Consider the following 16961-nt stretch of genomic DNA (forward strand, 5'->3'; position numbering starts at 1 on the left):
AAAAATAGCAACTAAAACAAATTCCGATACCGGGAATCGAACCCGAGCCTCCTGGGTGAGAGCCAGGTATCCTAGCCACTAGACCATATCGGATAGTTGTATTCGATTTCTTCGAGAGTTAAGTGTACATAGGATTTGTGGGTAGTTAAAACTTCTGCAAAATTGAATTTGTTACAAATATTAAAGATTGAAATTTTGTGATTGTTTGTGTGTTTTTATTTTACTTCATTATAACATTGTTAAATTCTGTTTTCTTCGTTAATGTTAGAGATTTGAAATAGTGTAAAAGTAGGTACTGGAACTATAAGTATTGAAATATATCAGTTGTTATTAAAGGAACAGTATTAATTTATGAACTTTCTTTTTCTATTTCGATTGGCTGCTTACTTCTTTTAGAGCCAGGTGTCAATCTTTTAGTATAGGGTGTCCTAGAAATAAGTGCCTAAATTTTAACCACGTATCAAAACCAAATATTTGTTTAATAATTTATTTTCGACAACCTCTTACTTTTTGAGGCAACATTTTTTGAAATTTAAAATATGTGGTGAAGCATTCCATAAATTTTTACATACGTTACAGAGATATTTCTTTAATCCATACGCAGTTTGTTATCGCAATTTTAATGTGCAAAAAACATCAAATAAAAACGTTTTCGCAAAAAACTATTAGACCAAAGTAGTTGTTTTAGATGATTTAAATACATGGAACACCGTGTATACACAAATTTGGCGTGATGTACATATGTATGTTTGTGTCTATATAAACAAAAAATATAGAAATTTGTTTACATTGGTTATAAACAGTTACTGATGAGAACATATTTGATAGTACGAATATGAAATGATAAAATTTCGTTATTTCGTAAAATAATAAAATAAATATTTTTAATTAAAACTAACCATTTCACACTTTTGTATTATTAATCGGCACATCATTTGAAAATATCTTGTTTTCAATAAGTTGAAAACATGAACTAGTGACAAATTTATAATGAAATAACTAGTTTTGGATAAAATTGAGATGACTGTGACTGATTTACTTATTGACTTATTAAAATAGCAAAAACAAAAGAAAGAAGTGACTTTCTTATTTTGCGATGTATATCAAAAATCATCTTTATAACACTGCTAAATATAATAAAGCGCTACTTCATTAAATACTTTTTAATAATTATTCCTTCTTATTTTTCCAATAACTACAATTATTTAATTAACCCTTAAACCAATAAAGGTTTCCATAAACAGGCGTAATACAAAGCCTTTTATTGCAATAACGTTATAATATCGTTGAAGCTGTCGCATAATGACAAAGGAATGAAAGGCACAGAAATGAAATTTTAAAAGCATTTGACGACGATCCTCGGCTAAGTACACGAAGAACGTCTCGGCAACTTAGGGTGAGTAAATTGAAATTTTGAAAAGTTCTACGTAAGGATGGCAGAAATCCGTACCATTTACAACCTGTGCAAAATTTACTTCCGGGAGATGCAAAGACACGCTTGAATTTGTATCAGTAGTTGTTTGAATTCTTACCCGAAATACTTTGGACCGATGAGGCTACGTTCACAAGGCGAGGGGTAGTGAATTTTCACAATGTGGATATTTAGTCACAAGAAAATCCTCATGAAATTCGGAGTCATTTCTAAACTTTCTAGAAAACCGTCTCTTTGAATTATTAGAGGATGTTCCGTTAAATCTACGACAAAATAGCTGGATACAAATGGATGGTGCTCCTGCGCATGTTAGGAGAATAATACAAGAATGGCTTAATGAAAATTATATGAGATGATGGATCTAAACTCTGGACGTCTATGTTTGGGGTGACCTACTTGAAAAGTTTACTCTACTCCAATAGATACTAGACCACAACTAATGCAGCGAATAGAAGACAGGTGTAATGAATTAAAAGAGAACCACCACATGATATTAGCTTCAATTAGTTCCATTAATAGAAAATGTCAGAAATGTATCGATGTGGGTGGTTCGAATTTTAAACAATTGCTGTAAATACTTAACGTTAATTTTGTTTCTTGTTTAGTTGTTGTTGCTTGGTAAAATACATGTATTTTTATTATTATTTTGATTTAAATTGTTCTTATTTGTAAAGATAATGCCTTCAGGGAAAACTAAAACACACCAGGAACACTACCTCACAAGTGATGTGGAAATGTAGTATATCGACTTGATCGGGAGACTTCCTCTAGCTTCAAAATTGATGGTGGAGGGGTTCTAATAGCTGTTCGCTCGGACCTACAATCCATCCGACAATGTGGCATTTACTTCCTTCTCTAATAATCTTTATCGACTTTGTAACGAAATATCAAATGGTATAGTGTTAATTTGTGGTGTGGGGACACACGTTCCCTGGTACGCCTCTGTATTCATAGAAAATAGTTACCAATAAAAAATTGTATTGAAACAGATTTGCCTGTCTCAGGAGCACTTGTCGTGTCATAAACCGCGCCATTATTCCATGGCTGGAAATTGGCCTCAACGATTTGGGATCGAGGGGGATTATCCCTCTTTATCCTGCCTCATCTCGTGTAGGCCTGGACAGCCTTCGTAGGTGGGCCCTATCCGTCGTCTACCGCGACCGCAAATGCGGCCGGTGTAGGCGCTTTGTGGGACCTCCTTTTGTCCTGGCTGGGCCCCGCCGGCTAGGGCCCTTTCTTCTGGCGCTCTTCTTGCTTCGCCGGCTCGTCTGTGTAAACCCCGGGGGGGGTCATAAACCTACCCTTTTTAGGTAGCTGACCGTACCCTTAGGCTTGACCGGCATCGGGACAGCAAGTGTTTATAACCCAGTACTTTTAGTATTCCAATTATCGTGTGTAACCAATTTAATAAAGAAGTAGAGTCTAACTGGCGTGCTAATTATTTGGTGGACAACATATACACCATAGTGGTGACCCCGACGTGATCTGAAAACCGAGCCAGTGAAAAGTGAACGACATCATGCCTAACACCCCCGATGCCAACAACAGATCGAGCCTACCATCAGTGGATCATGTTTCAGTGAGAGTGCCTCCGTTTATTCCCTCAGACCCGGAGCTGTGGTTTACATTATTGGAGGGCAGTTTTTAGGCCGCAGGCATAACCCGCGACAGTACGAAATACGGTTATGCGGTAAGTAGTCTCGACCCAAAATATGCTGTGGAAGTGCGCGACATCATAGTCAGACCAACGAGTGAGCGTTCATATACTCTGTTAAAAAGTGAACTCATTAAAAGAATGGGCTCGACACAAGAGCAAAATACGCGCCGACTATTAGAAAACGAACCCCTTGGTGACAGAAAGCCGTCGCAGTTCCTCCGTCATCTTCGCGGACTCGCGGGTGCTGCATTCCCGGAAGAAGTGTTACAGACATTGTGGCTAGGTCGCCTACCTAAACAGGTACAAGTTCTTCTTGCAGGGTATAAAGATCTTAGCCTGGACAAAAGAGCGGAAATCGCGGATTCAGTGGCGAATGTGTATGGCCCGCACGCGGAAGTGTCTGAAGCAACCACCGGCGTGGCCTCCATAAATGCACGTTTAGATTACATGCAAAACGCGCTTACTATTGCACTTCAAGAAGTCGCTGCTATAAAAAGTAGATGCCCGGACGATCCACCGCGACGTTATACGCGATCCAGGACCCGCTCACGTTCGAGATCCCGCGACAGAGGACAGGAGAATAACGGTATGTGTTGGTACCATTGGAAGTTCGGTCCGGAAGCCAATAAGTGCCGAAAACCATGTAATTACAGTACAAAAGCTGCGGAAAACGAGAGGGGCAGTCGTTGATGGCGGCAGATGACGTTAGCCCAATGAAATCGCGCCGCTTCTTCGTCATAGACAAATCCACAAATATAAAGTTTTTAATAGACACTGGTGCGGATTTGTGTGTTTACCCGATCTCTCGCATGACGAAACCGCGGAAAAAATCGACCTACGAACTTTGCGCGGCAAATGGTACAGTCATTAACACCTATGGCACCATTAACCTGTCATTAAATCTCGGACTGCGACGACAGTTTACCTGGAAATTCGTAGTGGCGGACGTGGCCAAACCAATAAAAGGCGCCGATTTTCTAGCTCATTACGGACTACTTATAGATATTCAAAAGGGGCTACAACTAGACCAAAATACTCATCTTACTTCGCGAGGCGAGGTGACCGAGTGTGAAGCTCCTAGTGTTAAAACTATTTCAGGGACATCAACCTTTCACGAATTGCTTCAACGATTTCCAGAAATTATCCGACCAGACGGGGTGACAAAATTTGTCAACCACAATACCAGGCACCATATAATTACGACACCTGGCCCGCCGGTTGCGCAACGACCGCGACGTCTTGCGCCAGATAAGTTGAAAATTGCGAAACGCGAGTTCGAGACCATGGTGCAACTAGGTATCGCCCGTCCATCACAGAGTTCGTGGGCATCGCCATTGCACCTAGTGCCGAAAAAAGACAACGAGTGGAGACCCTGTGGCGATTACCGTGACCTAAACGCGAGGACAATTCCCGATCGGTATCCTGTGAGACACATTCAGGATTTTTCTCAGATGCTTCAAGGTAAAANAAATTGTTAAACAAATTTTATGTACCCCCTTTAAGGGGCTGTATCTTAACAAGGGATGCTCCAATGAAGTTTCTTTATATGAAAGATCCTATCTTTTTTTCGATGAGGAATCACCCCCTTAAATGTTTTACACTTATTTAGTTACACCCTGTATAAACAAAAAAATATAGAAATTTGTTTACATTGGTTATAAACAGTTACTGATGAGAACATATTTGATAGTACGAATATGAAATGATAAAATTTCGTTATTTCGTAAAATAATAAAATTAATATTTTTAATTGAAACTAACCTTTTCACACTTGTATTATTAATCGGCACATCATTTGAAAATATCTTGTTTTCAATAAGTTGAAAACATGAACTAGTGACAAATTTATAATGAAATAACTAGTTTTGGATAAAATTGAGATTATTGTGGCTGATTTGTTCAAACTTATTAAAATAGCGAAAACAAAAGAAGTGAATTTTTTATTTTGCGATGTATATCAAAAATCATCTTTATAACACTGCTAAATATAATAAAGCGCTACTTCATTAAATTATTTTTCTCTTATTCCTTCTTCCCGCATCCCTTTCTCTCTAATGTGGCCCTTCTATCGCTTTCGCCCGTGTAGCTTCGACCATGAGGAATTGATTTGCAGTGTAATCCTCCAACAACGCATCTGACTCATCGGAGACCACAGACGGAGACTAAGTGCTGATTGGAGATTCGTGCTTTTTAGCTTTTTTCATCACGGCTTCGTTTGTTAAACTCTGTTGTTGGCCTCTGAACCTGTTAGGACACGTTCTTTTTTTTGTCTGCAATTTGATGTACACTCTCTCGCAGGCACTTGTCTCTTGGGGCTTTCAACTAAGCCTTTTCTCATTGTTTTGTTTTGTTACTTGGTGTACTTGCAATCCTGTGTCTTTGTTGCTTGATTTTACAATTGGCCTGAGCACTTTTTTGGACTATCTGAGCTAATGAACATTTTCGTTATAGATCACATATCACTAGTTTATTCCAAGACGATTTCATCATCTAGGTCTGAGTCTTGGCTAGCAAAACTAATATTTCTAAATATTAGAATTGGAAATTTTTTACTGAAAATATTTGTATAAAATACATATGTATAAAATACATTTAATATATTGAGATACATGGATACAATGCAATCAGCATGAAAACGTATGAGCGTATGTATTGAGTAGTAATGAGAAAAAGCGTTACCCTGGGTATACCTGGGACGATACCAGAGTCGACGTTCGATCCTAGTTAACGATAGCTCCGCCAAGTCCTACTTCACACTGGCTGATGACATCTAGCCCCTCCGGATCTGGGCTATCTGTGGTGCTGCTTTTAATTTCCGATGCATCGTTGAATAGAGAATTTAATATGAGGTATGTAATTATCCAATCCAGAAAACAAGTTGTTTTCAATTAATTTAATTTAATTAAATTAATTTTAATTTAATTTTATAATAATTTAATTTTATATAGCGGCTGAAAAACGTTTGCGTAATTCCTTAAAAAAATTTACATTTACATTTTGATAGTAAATTATTGAATATGTAGAATAGTAATAGATCAAACAGATAGATAGATAGATAGATAGATAGATATATAGATAGATAGATAGATAGATAGATAGATTAAAGCACAGTTGAACGAGTTACGAGATAAGCAGGATGAAGTCTTGACATCTGTGTCTTTTTGTTCCAATAAAGTTTCCGACTTTGAAATAACTTTATTGAAAATACAAGAATAAATGAAAATTATTGAAAAGTTGAAAATGAAAAACTTAAAGATGAAGCTTACCATTTAAAAATAAAACTCAATGATATTTAGATCAATTCTCAAGGCACAATAATTTGGAAATACAGGGTGTACCTGAGAAACGTAATGAAAATCTATTTAATATTGTTCATAAAATAACAGATTTTCTTAGTATTCCATTTAATCCCAATACTATCGAGTCTATTCATCGGGTAAAAACATTCAAACCAGGATTTCCTAACAATATTATAGTAAAATTTTCATCTGTAAGAACAAAGGATGAAATATTAGTCGCAGCAAAGAATAAAAGGGCTTCATCTACTGCTGCAAACCGAGCTCTGTGTATTGATAACATCTCGAATAATTTATATTTAAACGATCATCTAACTACTGAAAATAAATTATTATATAAGAGAGCCAGAGAAGTTGCTAGAGAAAAAGGTTACAACTACGTTTGTCTGAAAAACTGCAATATCTTTATACGTAAGGACGACACATCACGAGTGAAGATCATAAAAAGTGTTGACCACTTGAACTCCCTGTAAAACTAAATAACTCTTTTCAGTAATACGTATGTGTTGTTTTTATGGATCTTTCTGTTATATATCAGAATTGTAGAGGGTTAAGCTCAGAAACGCGTGATTTTAAANGGCCCCATTGAACGAACTGTTAAAAGGCAATGTGAAGGGAAGAACGCCCATCAACTGGACAGCAGAAAGTGTTTGCATTTGAGGCTAGTAAGGAGAGTCTAGCCCAAGCAACTTTATTGACACACCCCCAACATAACGCGCCACTGGCTATTTTTAGTGATGCATCGGACATTGCCGTGGGAGCGTCCCTCCAACAATTTGTAGTACCTGGCAACCCTTAGATTTCTTTTCTAAGAAACTCAGTACAGCGGAGCAAAAATATGGAGCCGACGACAGAGTTACTCGCCATATATCTGTCAGTGAAATATTTTAAACACATGGTAGAAGGAAGGTCGTTCACCGTATACACCGACCATAAACCCATCACTTTCGCCTTTACGCAGAAGAACAAGCAGTGCTCGCCTCGACAGTTCCGACATCTGGATTTTATAAGCCAATTTACCACTGACATACGTAACGTGTCCGGTAAAGACAATGTTGTGGCGGATACCCTATCGCGTATCGAAGAGTTGGAACATACATTGGATTACGAAGCACTGGCAGCGTCACAACGAGACGACGTTGAGTTACAGAAGTACCTTAAGGACGATTCCTCACTACGTCTCAAGTTAGTACTTATTCCTGGTACGGACATATCCGTATTATGTGACGTTTCCACTCAAACAGCTCGACCTTTTACTGAACCATTGCGCAAAACTGCTTTCGACTCTGTGCACCGCCTGTCCCACCCTGGAACAAGAGCGACGGTCAAGCTTATGACGCAACGTTATGTCTGGCCGTCAATCAAAGCAAACTGCAGAGAATAGGTGCGTAGTTGTGTTAAGTTGTGTTAAGGTGTGTGACTCGCCATGTGTCCGCACCTCTTGGAAAATTTGCACCACCCTCAACTAGGTTCGAACACGTACACATCGACATAGTTATCATGCCACCATCCGAAGGATATCGGTACTGTCTTACTATGATTGATCGATTTTCTCGCTGGCCAGAAGCTGTACCCCTGTGTGACCAAGAAGCAGCGACAGTTGCTCGAGCTCTTTTTGACCACTGGATTGCCAGATTTGGGACGCCTGTACGAATTACCACCGATCAAGGCAGACAGTTCGAATCATACCTATTCAAGCATCTAAACTGCTTGTTAGGCGCAACCCACCTAAGGACGACAGCATATCACCCGGCAGCAAATGGTTTAGTGGAACGATTCCATAGACAACTGAAGGCATCAATAATGTGCCATGGCGGTACCAGATGGACGGAGACCTTGTCCACGGTGCTCATGGGAATTCGTTCAGCCTGGAAAGAGGACATCCAAGGAACAGCAGCAGAACTAGTGTACGACCAGTCACTACGCCTGCCTGGAGAGTTCCTAGCCCCACAACATCTAGACCAAGCCGCTAAAGACGCTGCAGAGTTTGTGAAGTCGCTCCGTCTGCTGATGAGAGACTTACGACCCAGTGACGGGTCGCGACACAATAACCAAAAAATTTTTGTCTTCAAAGACCTCGCCACCACAGATCAGGTTTTTGTATGCCGACACAGCGCGAAGCGTATCCTGCAACAACCATACGACGGACCATATAAAGTGTTAAAGCGGAATGAGAAGACGTTTGTCGTTCACATCAACGGACGTGATACTACCGTCTCCATTGATAGACTGAAACCAGCTTACATCGCATCCGAGGAAACAACCAACCCGGGTGGTCTTCGCAATATCCAGGAAGATAACGTCATCAGGAACGTCAGGACCACAAGAGCAGGCAGACGTGTCCGATTCCCAGATCGACTGCAAGGCGGATTCAATTAATATTTATATAGTTTATTTTCTTTCTTTTCACTTCACCGAGTAACGTTAGCACTAGCAGGGGGGGTACTGTGGGGACACACGTTCCCTGGTACGCCTCTGTATTCATAGAAAATAGTTACCAATAAGAAATTGTATTGAAACAGATTTGCCAGTCTCAGGAGCACTTGTCGTGTCATAAACCTACCCTTTTTAGGTAACTGACCGTACCCTTAGGCAGGCAATCTGCAACTCGCTATTTGACCGGCATCGGGACAGCAAGTGTTTATAACCCAGTACTTTTAGTATTCCAATTATCGTGTGTAACCAATTTAATAAAGAAGTAGAGTCTAACTGGCGTGCTAATTATTTGGTGGACGACATATACACCACAGTGGTGATTTCAATATGGCCAATGTTTCCTGGATTAATAATAACAATGATTCATATTTGATTCCAACTAATGTTAACCTATATTCAAGTATATTAATAGATATATTGTCATACTGTGGGTTAATGCAATTTAATAATATAGTAAATTTTACTGACAATTTATTAGACTTAGTCCTTTCAAATAAAAATTGTGTAAAAAGTTAAGTTATTGTAGTAATGCTCTAGTTGTTGAAGATGTTTATCACAAACCCGTTGAATTTATTCTCGCTTGTTCCGTAGTGAAACCATTGAAGCATAATAGTCTAAGTAGATACAATTTTAGAAAAGCTAAGTATGAAGTAGTCAATGAATACTTTCGCAGTTTGCACTGGTATACATTCTGTTAGTACAGATAGTTACATTATTGTTATTTATTGTATTTTATTAGTGTATTTATACTGTATCTATACTGTAATATGTATGTGGGTGTATGCATATGTATGTGTGTATATATGTTTGGTTTGGTTGTTAATCAATTATATTTAGTGAACATTGTTTTGGGCTCTTAGCCAGCCTGTTTATAATAAATAAATAAATAAATAAATAAATAAATAAATAAATAAATAAATAAATAAATAAATAAACCCAACTAATAGGAAATAGGTTAGAATATGCCGCAAAAAGTAATAATAACCTAATAATAAACTAATGTTCAAAGAACATTAATACAAAGGAAAATTTGCATGTAAATTGAAAGCAGAAACCAGTCATTACATTTTATTTTTCTCTGCCACATTCAAAGCAACATGATAAAGATAATTTCTACAAATATGAAATATAATTTTACACAGTTAATAGCTACGTTTACTATGTAAATTACATCGTTTGTGAAGTTAACTACAGCAATTAAATTATATAATGCGTGTCAAATAAATTAGATGCATGGTGATATTAATTAGCCCCATATTGTGCAGTATAGTGCATGTCGAGAAAACTATACGTTTACGTTGAAACTAGAAAATATTAACTATTCTAGAATCTTGTTAAATTTTTTGAATAATGTGACATGTGTTTAACCATATTTATTATTCATTATTGTTATAGCATACATAAAATACAAATTGCATTAATCTATAATAGTACAAATATATAATTTCAGCATGAGATAGACTAATCAGAAATGAACAAAAAAGTTGTATATTATAGGGGTGTAAGATTAACAGTTTTCAAAATACAGCGAATATTAATATTGGGGAGTTGCATCACAACGTGACAACAGCGCTACACAGCTGATGCACACCACGTGTGCACGCGGCAGACTTGACCTACGGAAAAAATATGAATAACTATTATTGTGAAACATTTAGTAAATTTCAAGACAATTGTTTTCCAGTTTTTAAATAAATAAAATAAAGTGTATCGATTTTGTAGTACGAAGATAGTGTTGTATTTAAATTTTAGCTGGAATTTTAGTAATTATGCGTCTCTTAAAACAGGAACTTAACTTTTAATCAAATTTTAAATTTGAAAAATATGTAATTAAAGTACCCAAAGATTCACGTTGTCCAAATAATCATACGTATTAAAAATAATTTAGGGACTTTAGCAAAATTCAATAATTTTTAAACGTACAAGTACAAAACAAATTACAACATATGCTCAAAATGTCCACCACCATTTTCGTTGCACGCACGACACCTTCGAATCCAGTTTTCACGCACTCGCTGGAAAACACCTCAAGAAAATGAAATAGTGGTACGCAAAAAACACTCCACGGTCCAATTCCAGATAACAACTCCAACTGAATTACGTATTATGGACAGGTTAGCACCTCGTGTTAATCGCCGCGCCGTTGTCACATTGCTCGATGTGAATTTTATCGAATTTTAAATTTATTACAACTCTAATTATTTTTTAGAATTAAGCATAAAGAAGTTCAAAAAAGTCATAAACATTGTATTTTATGGTATCCTATGCACGCAGTTATGCCAATATTCCTTAATTAATCGAACTTGTGTACATCAACTTGGAGATTTTGATAATTTTTTTCTCGGAAATGGTTGAGTTTAGGACCCATGTCCTATAAGATTTTTTTTTTATTTTAATGCATTCTATCTCCTGTTAAAATTAAGGCAGTTAAAGTTATAACACCCTATATTTTTAAAATACACATATTGTGTTTCATTAAATATTCACAGTTAATTAAACAGTTTCTAATTACATTTTCGTTTATTGAATTGAACATTTCTACCAAAATGGAGAAGAAAATGGAATTTTAAATAAGCAACGGATTAAATAAAAAATACCGCAATGACATAAATTTGTTAATTATTGAAAAATTGAAGTCACCACAGTTGGTATACGTGCAAGTATACGTGAAAGTAATGTACCTGCTTTGGTGTTGGAAAATCCTTGAATCGCCTTGTTCCGACCATCGAACTAAAAGGGTGGAAATTAATCCAACTGAATAATTAAATAATCATTAAAGCCTTCGTTAACAACATTTCCTTGTTTAATGTTAATTATGACGGATTATGATGAATCATTAAATGAACTGTTTACGTAAATATTTCACCACTTTTATTACATAATTTTTAATATTTCGTTCAACGAAATTATTTAATAAATAGAGGAAGTAAATAGGGATTCAGCTCGCGCAAGAAGTATTAAAATTCGTTTTAACTACCAGATTTGTAGGTTTACACTTTTAAAGATTATAACAATTTTTTGCCTCATTTCTTTCTCTAGTTTTTACAGTTTGCGTTCAGTACGTTACAAACAACAATTGCCATTTAAGTTATATTGAAATGTTAATCATAATGCCGCTTAATACTTGCTTACTGTATAAAAGCCTAGTTTTAGTGGTACGTATTTCTATTTTCAACGCCCATCGATCATTGTTTAAAGCAAAAGCTTACAATTCACTGCAGTCTATTCAAGCGCCAACCCGAAAAGTCCACAAGGTGGACCATGGGAGCGGGAAGTTTTGAAAACGACGTATTTCCGAAAGTAACTGTATTTAATTAAAAGAAAGTATAGCAATAACAAGATAATCGTGTGCCATTTTTATTTCTTAAAAATTATGCCTGCTAAATGGCCTCCTCTTCTCTCCATACACTCTTGAAGCCGAACGTTGAAATTCTGCATAACACGACGCAACATATCCAACGGAATATTAGCAATTTCTTCCCGAATTTTCATTTTCAGCTCCCGAATATCTCGTGGTTTGTTAATGAACACCTTGCTTTTTAGATAGCCCCACAAAAAGTAGTCGCATGCCGTAAAATCTGGCGATCATGGAGGCCACTCAATGTCTCCGTGTCTGGAGATAACACGACCTGGAAACAATCTTGGCACGGAATCCATTGATGTTCTTGCAGTATGTGAAGTAGCGCCATCTTGTTGGAACCAGCTATTGTTCTGTGGAAACATGTTCAGTTGCTGTGTAAGGAACTGGTTAATCATGTTAGTATAGCGTGCAGCATTAAAGCATTTTCATAGTGACCCTCATAAAAAATAGGGACCTATGATTCCCATACTGTTACCTCTTGGGGCTGTGTAACGGCTATTGATGAAGTTCTTGTGGATTTTCCAAAGCCCAATAACGGCTGTTTTGTTTATTGGTATAGCCAGACAAATGGTAATGTGCTTCATCAGACATCCATAAATTGTGAACATGCTGCAGCATCGTTTCAGAAAAATATAGGCGAACAGGAAGATCTGTTGGTTTCAATGCTTGGACAATGTGGATTTTGTAAGGATGAAAATTGAGATCCTTGTGTAAAATTCTAAGAAAAGTAGTCCTAGATGAGCCCAAGGCCTGGCTTTGTTTTCGACTTGAACGTTTTGGACTGCGCTCTAATGCTCTAACGCGATCAATGTTTTCAAGACTTCTGACACTTCTGTTTGGACCCTTATGTTTGACATTTTCAGCTGATCCAGTATCTTCAAATTTACGAGCCCACTCCTTTATGGCATGGACAGATGGAACTCTTCCGTGACGAGCAATGTTGAAATTAATTCGAAATTGCCGCTGTGCTGCGACCACACAATCATTATTTTTGTAGTAAGATTTAATCACAAAAGAACGTTGTTTGCCGGACCACTATCCCATGATTACTAAATGGTATAAAATGACAGATAATTTGTCAAACAAATCCGCGGAATCCTATGCATAGTAATGAAATACTAATATTTTCAAAACTTCCCGCTCCCATGATCCACCTGTTATGTTGAATATAGTATATTCATATGTAGATTAAGAATTGTTAAGTTATTGCTTTTGTTATTCCCAAATAAAAACTTATTTAATTTAATAATATTGTAACATCTGTTAATGGGATCTGAAATTCTATACTAGCACCTATGGAACATAACGCATGTGAATACAGCGTGTTAATGAACTTATGTCAAAAATTTAAAGGGGTGAAAAATGAGTAAAAACTGAGTTATCTGATGTCACAAACTTGTATCGGAAGTTTAAGGTCATAAAGAAAAAAGCTAATTTAAAATGTGTTTAAAACTGTTTAGGAACTGCTGAAATACATGTATTTTATTGCGGCGAGTACCTACTTACAAAAAATTCTGTAACACTTTTTACGACTTTGTAGGTTCCTTATGAAGCCGGACTATAATCGAAAGTCAGTTTGTAAAACATTGTCGTAGTGATTGCTGTGCTGTTTTTCTAGAGTACATTTAATAGCCGTATTTCCAAGTTTTCTTTTGAAAATGGCGCATTTATTTAGCAATCGCGAATATTATATGCTCATAATTTATGGCGAATCAAACGAAAATGCCCACAGAGCTTGTTAAGTGTACCGTGCAAGGAACAACGTGTCCCTCACCGTGAACATTTGTTGCTGTAGCGCAAAGAGTTTTGGACACCGGTGAAGTACAACGCGTCGAGGTGGCGACGGTGGCCTAGGGCGACCACTAAGAGTCTTAAATGTCGAGGAGATGATTTTAGATTTCGCCGAAGAAGATCCGCATCATAGCACCAGAAATATCGCACAGCACGTAAATATTTCGCATCCTGTTGTGTGGCCGACATTACGAGAAGCTCAGTTGTACCCATTTCATATTCAACGTGTTCAAGCGCTTACTCCTGAAAATTTTTGACTACATCGATGTTTTTGCGAATGATTGCTTCAGGAACATGAAAGGAATCATCAATTTACAGTGCAAATACTTGTTACAGATGAAGCATGTTTCAGTTGAAATGGTGTACGTAACGTCCACAACACTCATCACTGGACTATCGAAAATCCACACGAAATATGTCGCGGTGCCTTTCAGCAACAGTTTACAGTGAACATGTGGGCCGGTATCGTTAATGACACTTTAATAGGACCTTTTGAATTGCCTAGACGCTTAGACGGTGCTTCATATCTAGATTTTTTGCAAAATTGCTTGCCGAAATTATTGGAAAACGTGCCATTAAATGTACTGCAAAATATGTGGAACACCCACTCACTTTTTCGGAAAGTGCGCGACTGCCTAAACATTATTTTTCTCGATCGCTGAATAGGCCGCGGCAACCTAATTAGATGCGCCCCCCCCCCCTTCTTTTTGTGGGGATATGTGAAAAGTGTTGCGTGTTCCACGGAAGTTCGTGACGTCGACCAACTGCGAATCGTATTGCCGAAGCTTGTAATACGATTCGAGAGGATGTGGCAATGTTGTAACGCGTGCGAGCGAATTGGATACGTCGCGCTGAAGCTTGTTTGCAAGCAAATGGTGGGTACATCGAACATCTATGAAATTCAGCAGTTCTCAAAAGGTGGCCCCTTGCAATGTTGAGGTAAGTCAGATTTTAAAATTACATTATACCCAACACAAAGCCGTGTTTTCTCATTTTGACATAACGGACCTGTGGCAAAAATATTTTACATAAGTTCATTAACACCCTGTATACAAACACCTACATTCATAAAACAAATAATTTCGGATGCATAATGTACTGTATAACATAATATGAGCCCTATAGTACAATGCATCTATGGTTTAATTTATAGGAAGGAAGGGTAGATAGATCTCTTTAAAATAGTAGGTGTTTACCTTATAAACATAGGTCCGGAACGGCCTCATATTAGAGATACAGGGTGTTGAAGTTGTTAAAAACAATTGATTTTTTGTTTATATCTCCGGAATCCATCAACCGATTTCAATATAATTTAGTACAGATAATGTATGATAGTGGGCCTTGTATTCCCTAAAATATGAGCTCTAAAGGTCCAACCAGTGATGTACAACTGGACAGGGTCACCACTTTTTTATAAAAAAAACTACGCCACTGTATTTTTTACAAGCTGTTGTACCGAATTTATATTCTAATGCACAAAATACGTAAAAAAGGTTACTTGAATTTTTTCCCTAAAGTTCACCGTTCTCAAGTTATTCATACCAATACAATCCCCTTGTGGCAGACACTTCTAACCATAATATTACAAAAATATTTTTATTTATTCTTAAAAGTAAGTGCAATTTGTAAGCACATCAACAAAATTCTTTACACTCATCGCTATCATCTTTTTGGATTAAAACAATATTTGGAAAATCACGACAAAGGAATGAAAGGCACAGAAATGAAATTTTAAAAGCATTTGACGACGATCCTCGGCTAAGTACACGAAGAACGTCTCGGCGACTTGGGGTGAGTAAATTGAAAATTTGAAAAGTTCTACGTAAGGATGGCAGAAATCCGTACCATTTACAACCTGTGCAAAATTTACTTCCGGGAGATGCAAAGAGACGCCTGAATTTGTATCAGTAGTTGTTTGAATTCTTACCACTTTGGATCGATGAGGCTGCGTTCACAAGGCGAGGGGTAGTGAATTTTCACAATCTGGATATTTGGTCACAAGAAAATCCTCATGAAATTCGGAGTCATTTCTAAACTTTCTAAAAAACCATCTATTTGAATTATTAGAGGATGTCCCATTAAATCTACGACAAAATAGCTGGATACAAGTGGATGGTGCTCCTTCGCATTTTAGGAGAATAATACAAGAATGGCTTAATGAAAATTATATGAGATGATGGATAGGTAGAAGACCAAATGCCAATGTCAACCATAATGGTGCCGAGGGTCCAGTGTCTTGGCCAGCCAGATCGCCAAATTTAAACTCCCTGGACTTCTATGTTTGGGGTGACCTACGTGAAAAGTTTACTCTACTCCAATAGATACTAGACCACAACTAATGCAGCGAATAGAAGGCAGGTGTAATGAATTAAAAGAAAACCACCACATGATATTAGCTTCAATTAGTTCCATTAATAGAAAATGTCAGAAATGTATCGATGTGGGTGGTTCGAATTTTAAACAATTGCTGTAAATACTTAACGTTAATTTTGTTTCTTGTTTAGTTGTTGTTCTTATTTGTAAAGATAATGCCTCCAGGGAAAACTAAAACACACCACGAACACTACCTCACAAGTGATGTGGAAAGAATTTTGTTGATGTGCTTACAAATTGCACTTACTTTTATACATAAACATAAATATTTTTGTAATATTATGATTGAAGTGTCTGCCACAATGGGATTGTATTTGTATGAATAACTTGAAAATGGTGAACCTTAGGGAAAAAATTCAGATCACATTTTTTACTTATGTAGTGCATTAGAATATAAATCCATTACAATAACTTGTAAAAAAATACAGTGGCGTAGGTTTTTTTATAAAAAGAGGGTGACCCCTGTCCAGTTGTACACCACTGATTAAACCTTTAGAGCTCATATTTTAGGGAATGCAAGGCCTACTATCGTACATTATTTGTACCAAATTTTATTGAGATCGGTTAATACATTCCTGAGATATAAACAAAATAGATATATTTTTTAACAACTTC

General features: G+C 36.9%; 2 protein-coding genes and 1 non-coding gene across 3 annotated transcripts; 2 read left to right on the plus strand and 1 right to left on the minus strand.

Moving 5' to 3' along the window:
• Positions 1-21: 21 nt before the first annotated feature.
• Trnae-cuc lies at positions 22-93 on the minus strand. Its single transcript has one exon. It is a non-coding gene; the product is annotated as a tRNA-Glu (tRNA).
• A 3134-nt stretch (positions 94-3227) lies between these two features.
• Positions 3228-3779, plus strand: LOC111691798. The gene has a single exon (XM_023455152.1). The coding sequence runs from the start codon at positions 3228-3230 to the stop codon at positions 3777-3779; it is 552 nt and encodes a 183-aa protein (XP_023310920.1).
• A 4142-nt stretch (positions 3780-7921) lies between these two features.
• LOC108906633 lies at positions 7922-8764 on the plus strand. Its single transcript, XM_018709948.1, has one exon. The coding sequence runs from the start codon at positions 7922-7924 to the stop codon at positions 8762-8764; it is 843 nt and encodes a 280-aa protein (XP_018565464.1).
• The last annotated feature ends 8197 nt before the right edge of the window (positions 8765-16961 follow it).

The sequence above is a fragment of the Anoplophora glabripennis genome, unplaced genomic scaffold, assembly GCF_000390285.2.
Source record: "Anoplophora glabripennis isolate ALB-LARVAE unplaced genomic scaffold, Agla_2.0 scaffold289, whole genome shotgun sequence".
Classification (NCBI taxonomy): Eukaryota; Metazoa; Arthropoda; class Insecta; order Coleoptera; family Cerambycidae; genus Anoplophora; species Anoplophora glabripennis.

Excerpts from the sequence above, each read along its gene's own strand:
- LOC111691798 (XM_023455152.1), top strand. The coding sequence starts at position 3,228 with ATGGGCTCGACACAAGAGCAAAATACGCGCCGACTATTAGAAAACGAA.
- LOC108906633 (XM_018709948.1), top strand. The coding sequence starts at position 7,922 with ATGATTGATCGATTTTCTCGCTGGCCAGAAGCTGTACCCCTGTGTGAC.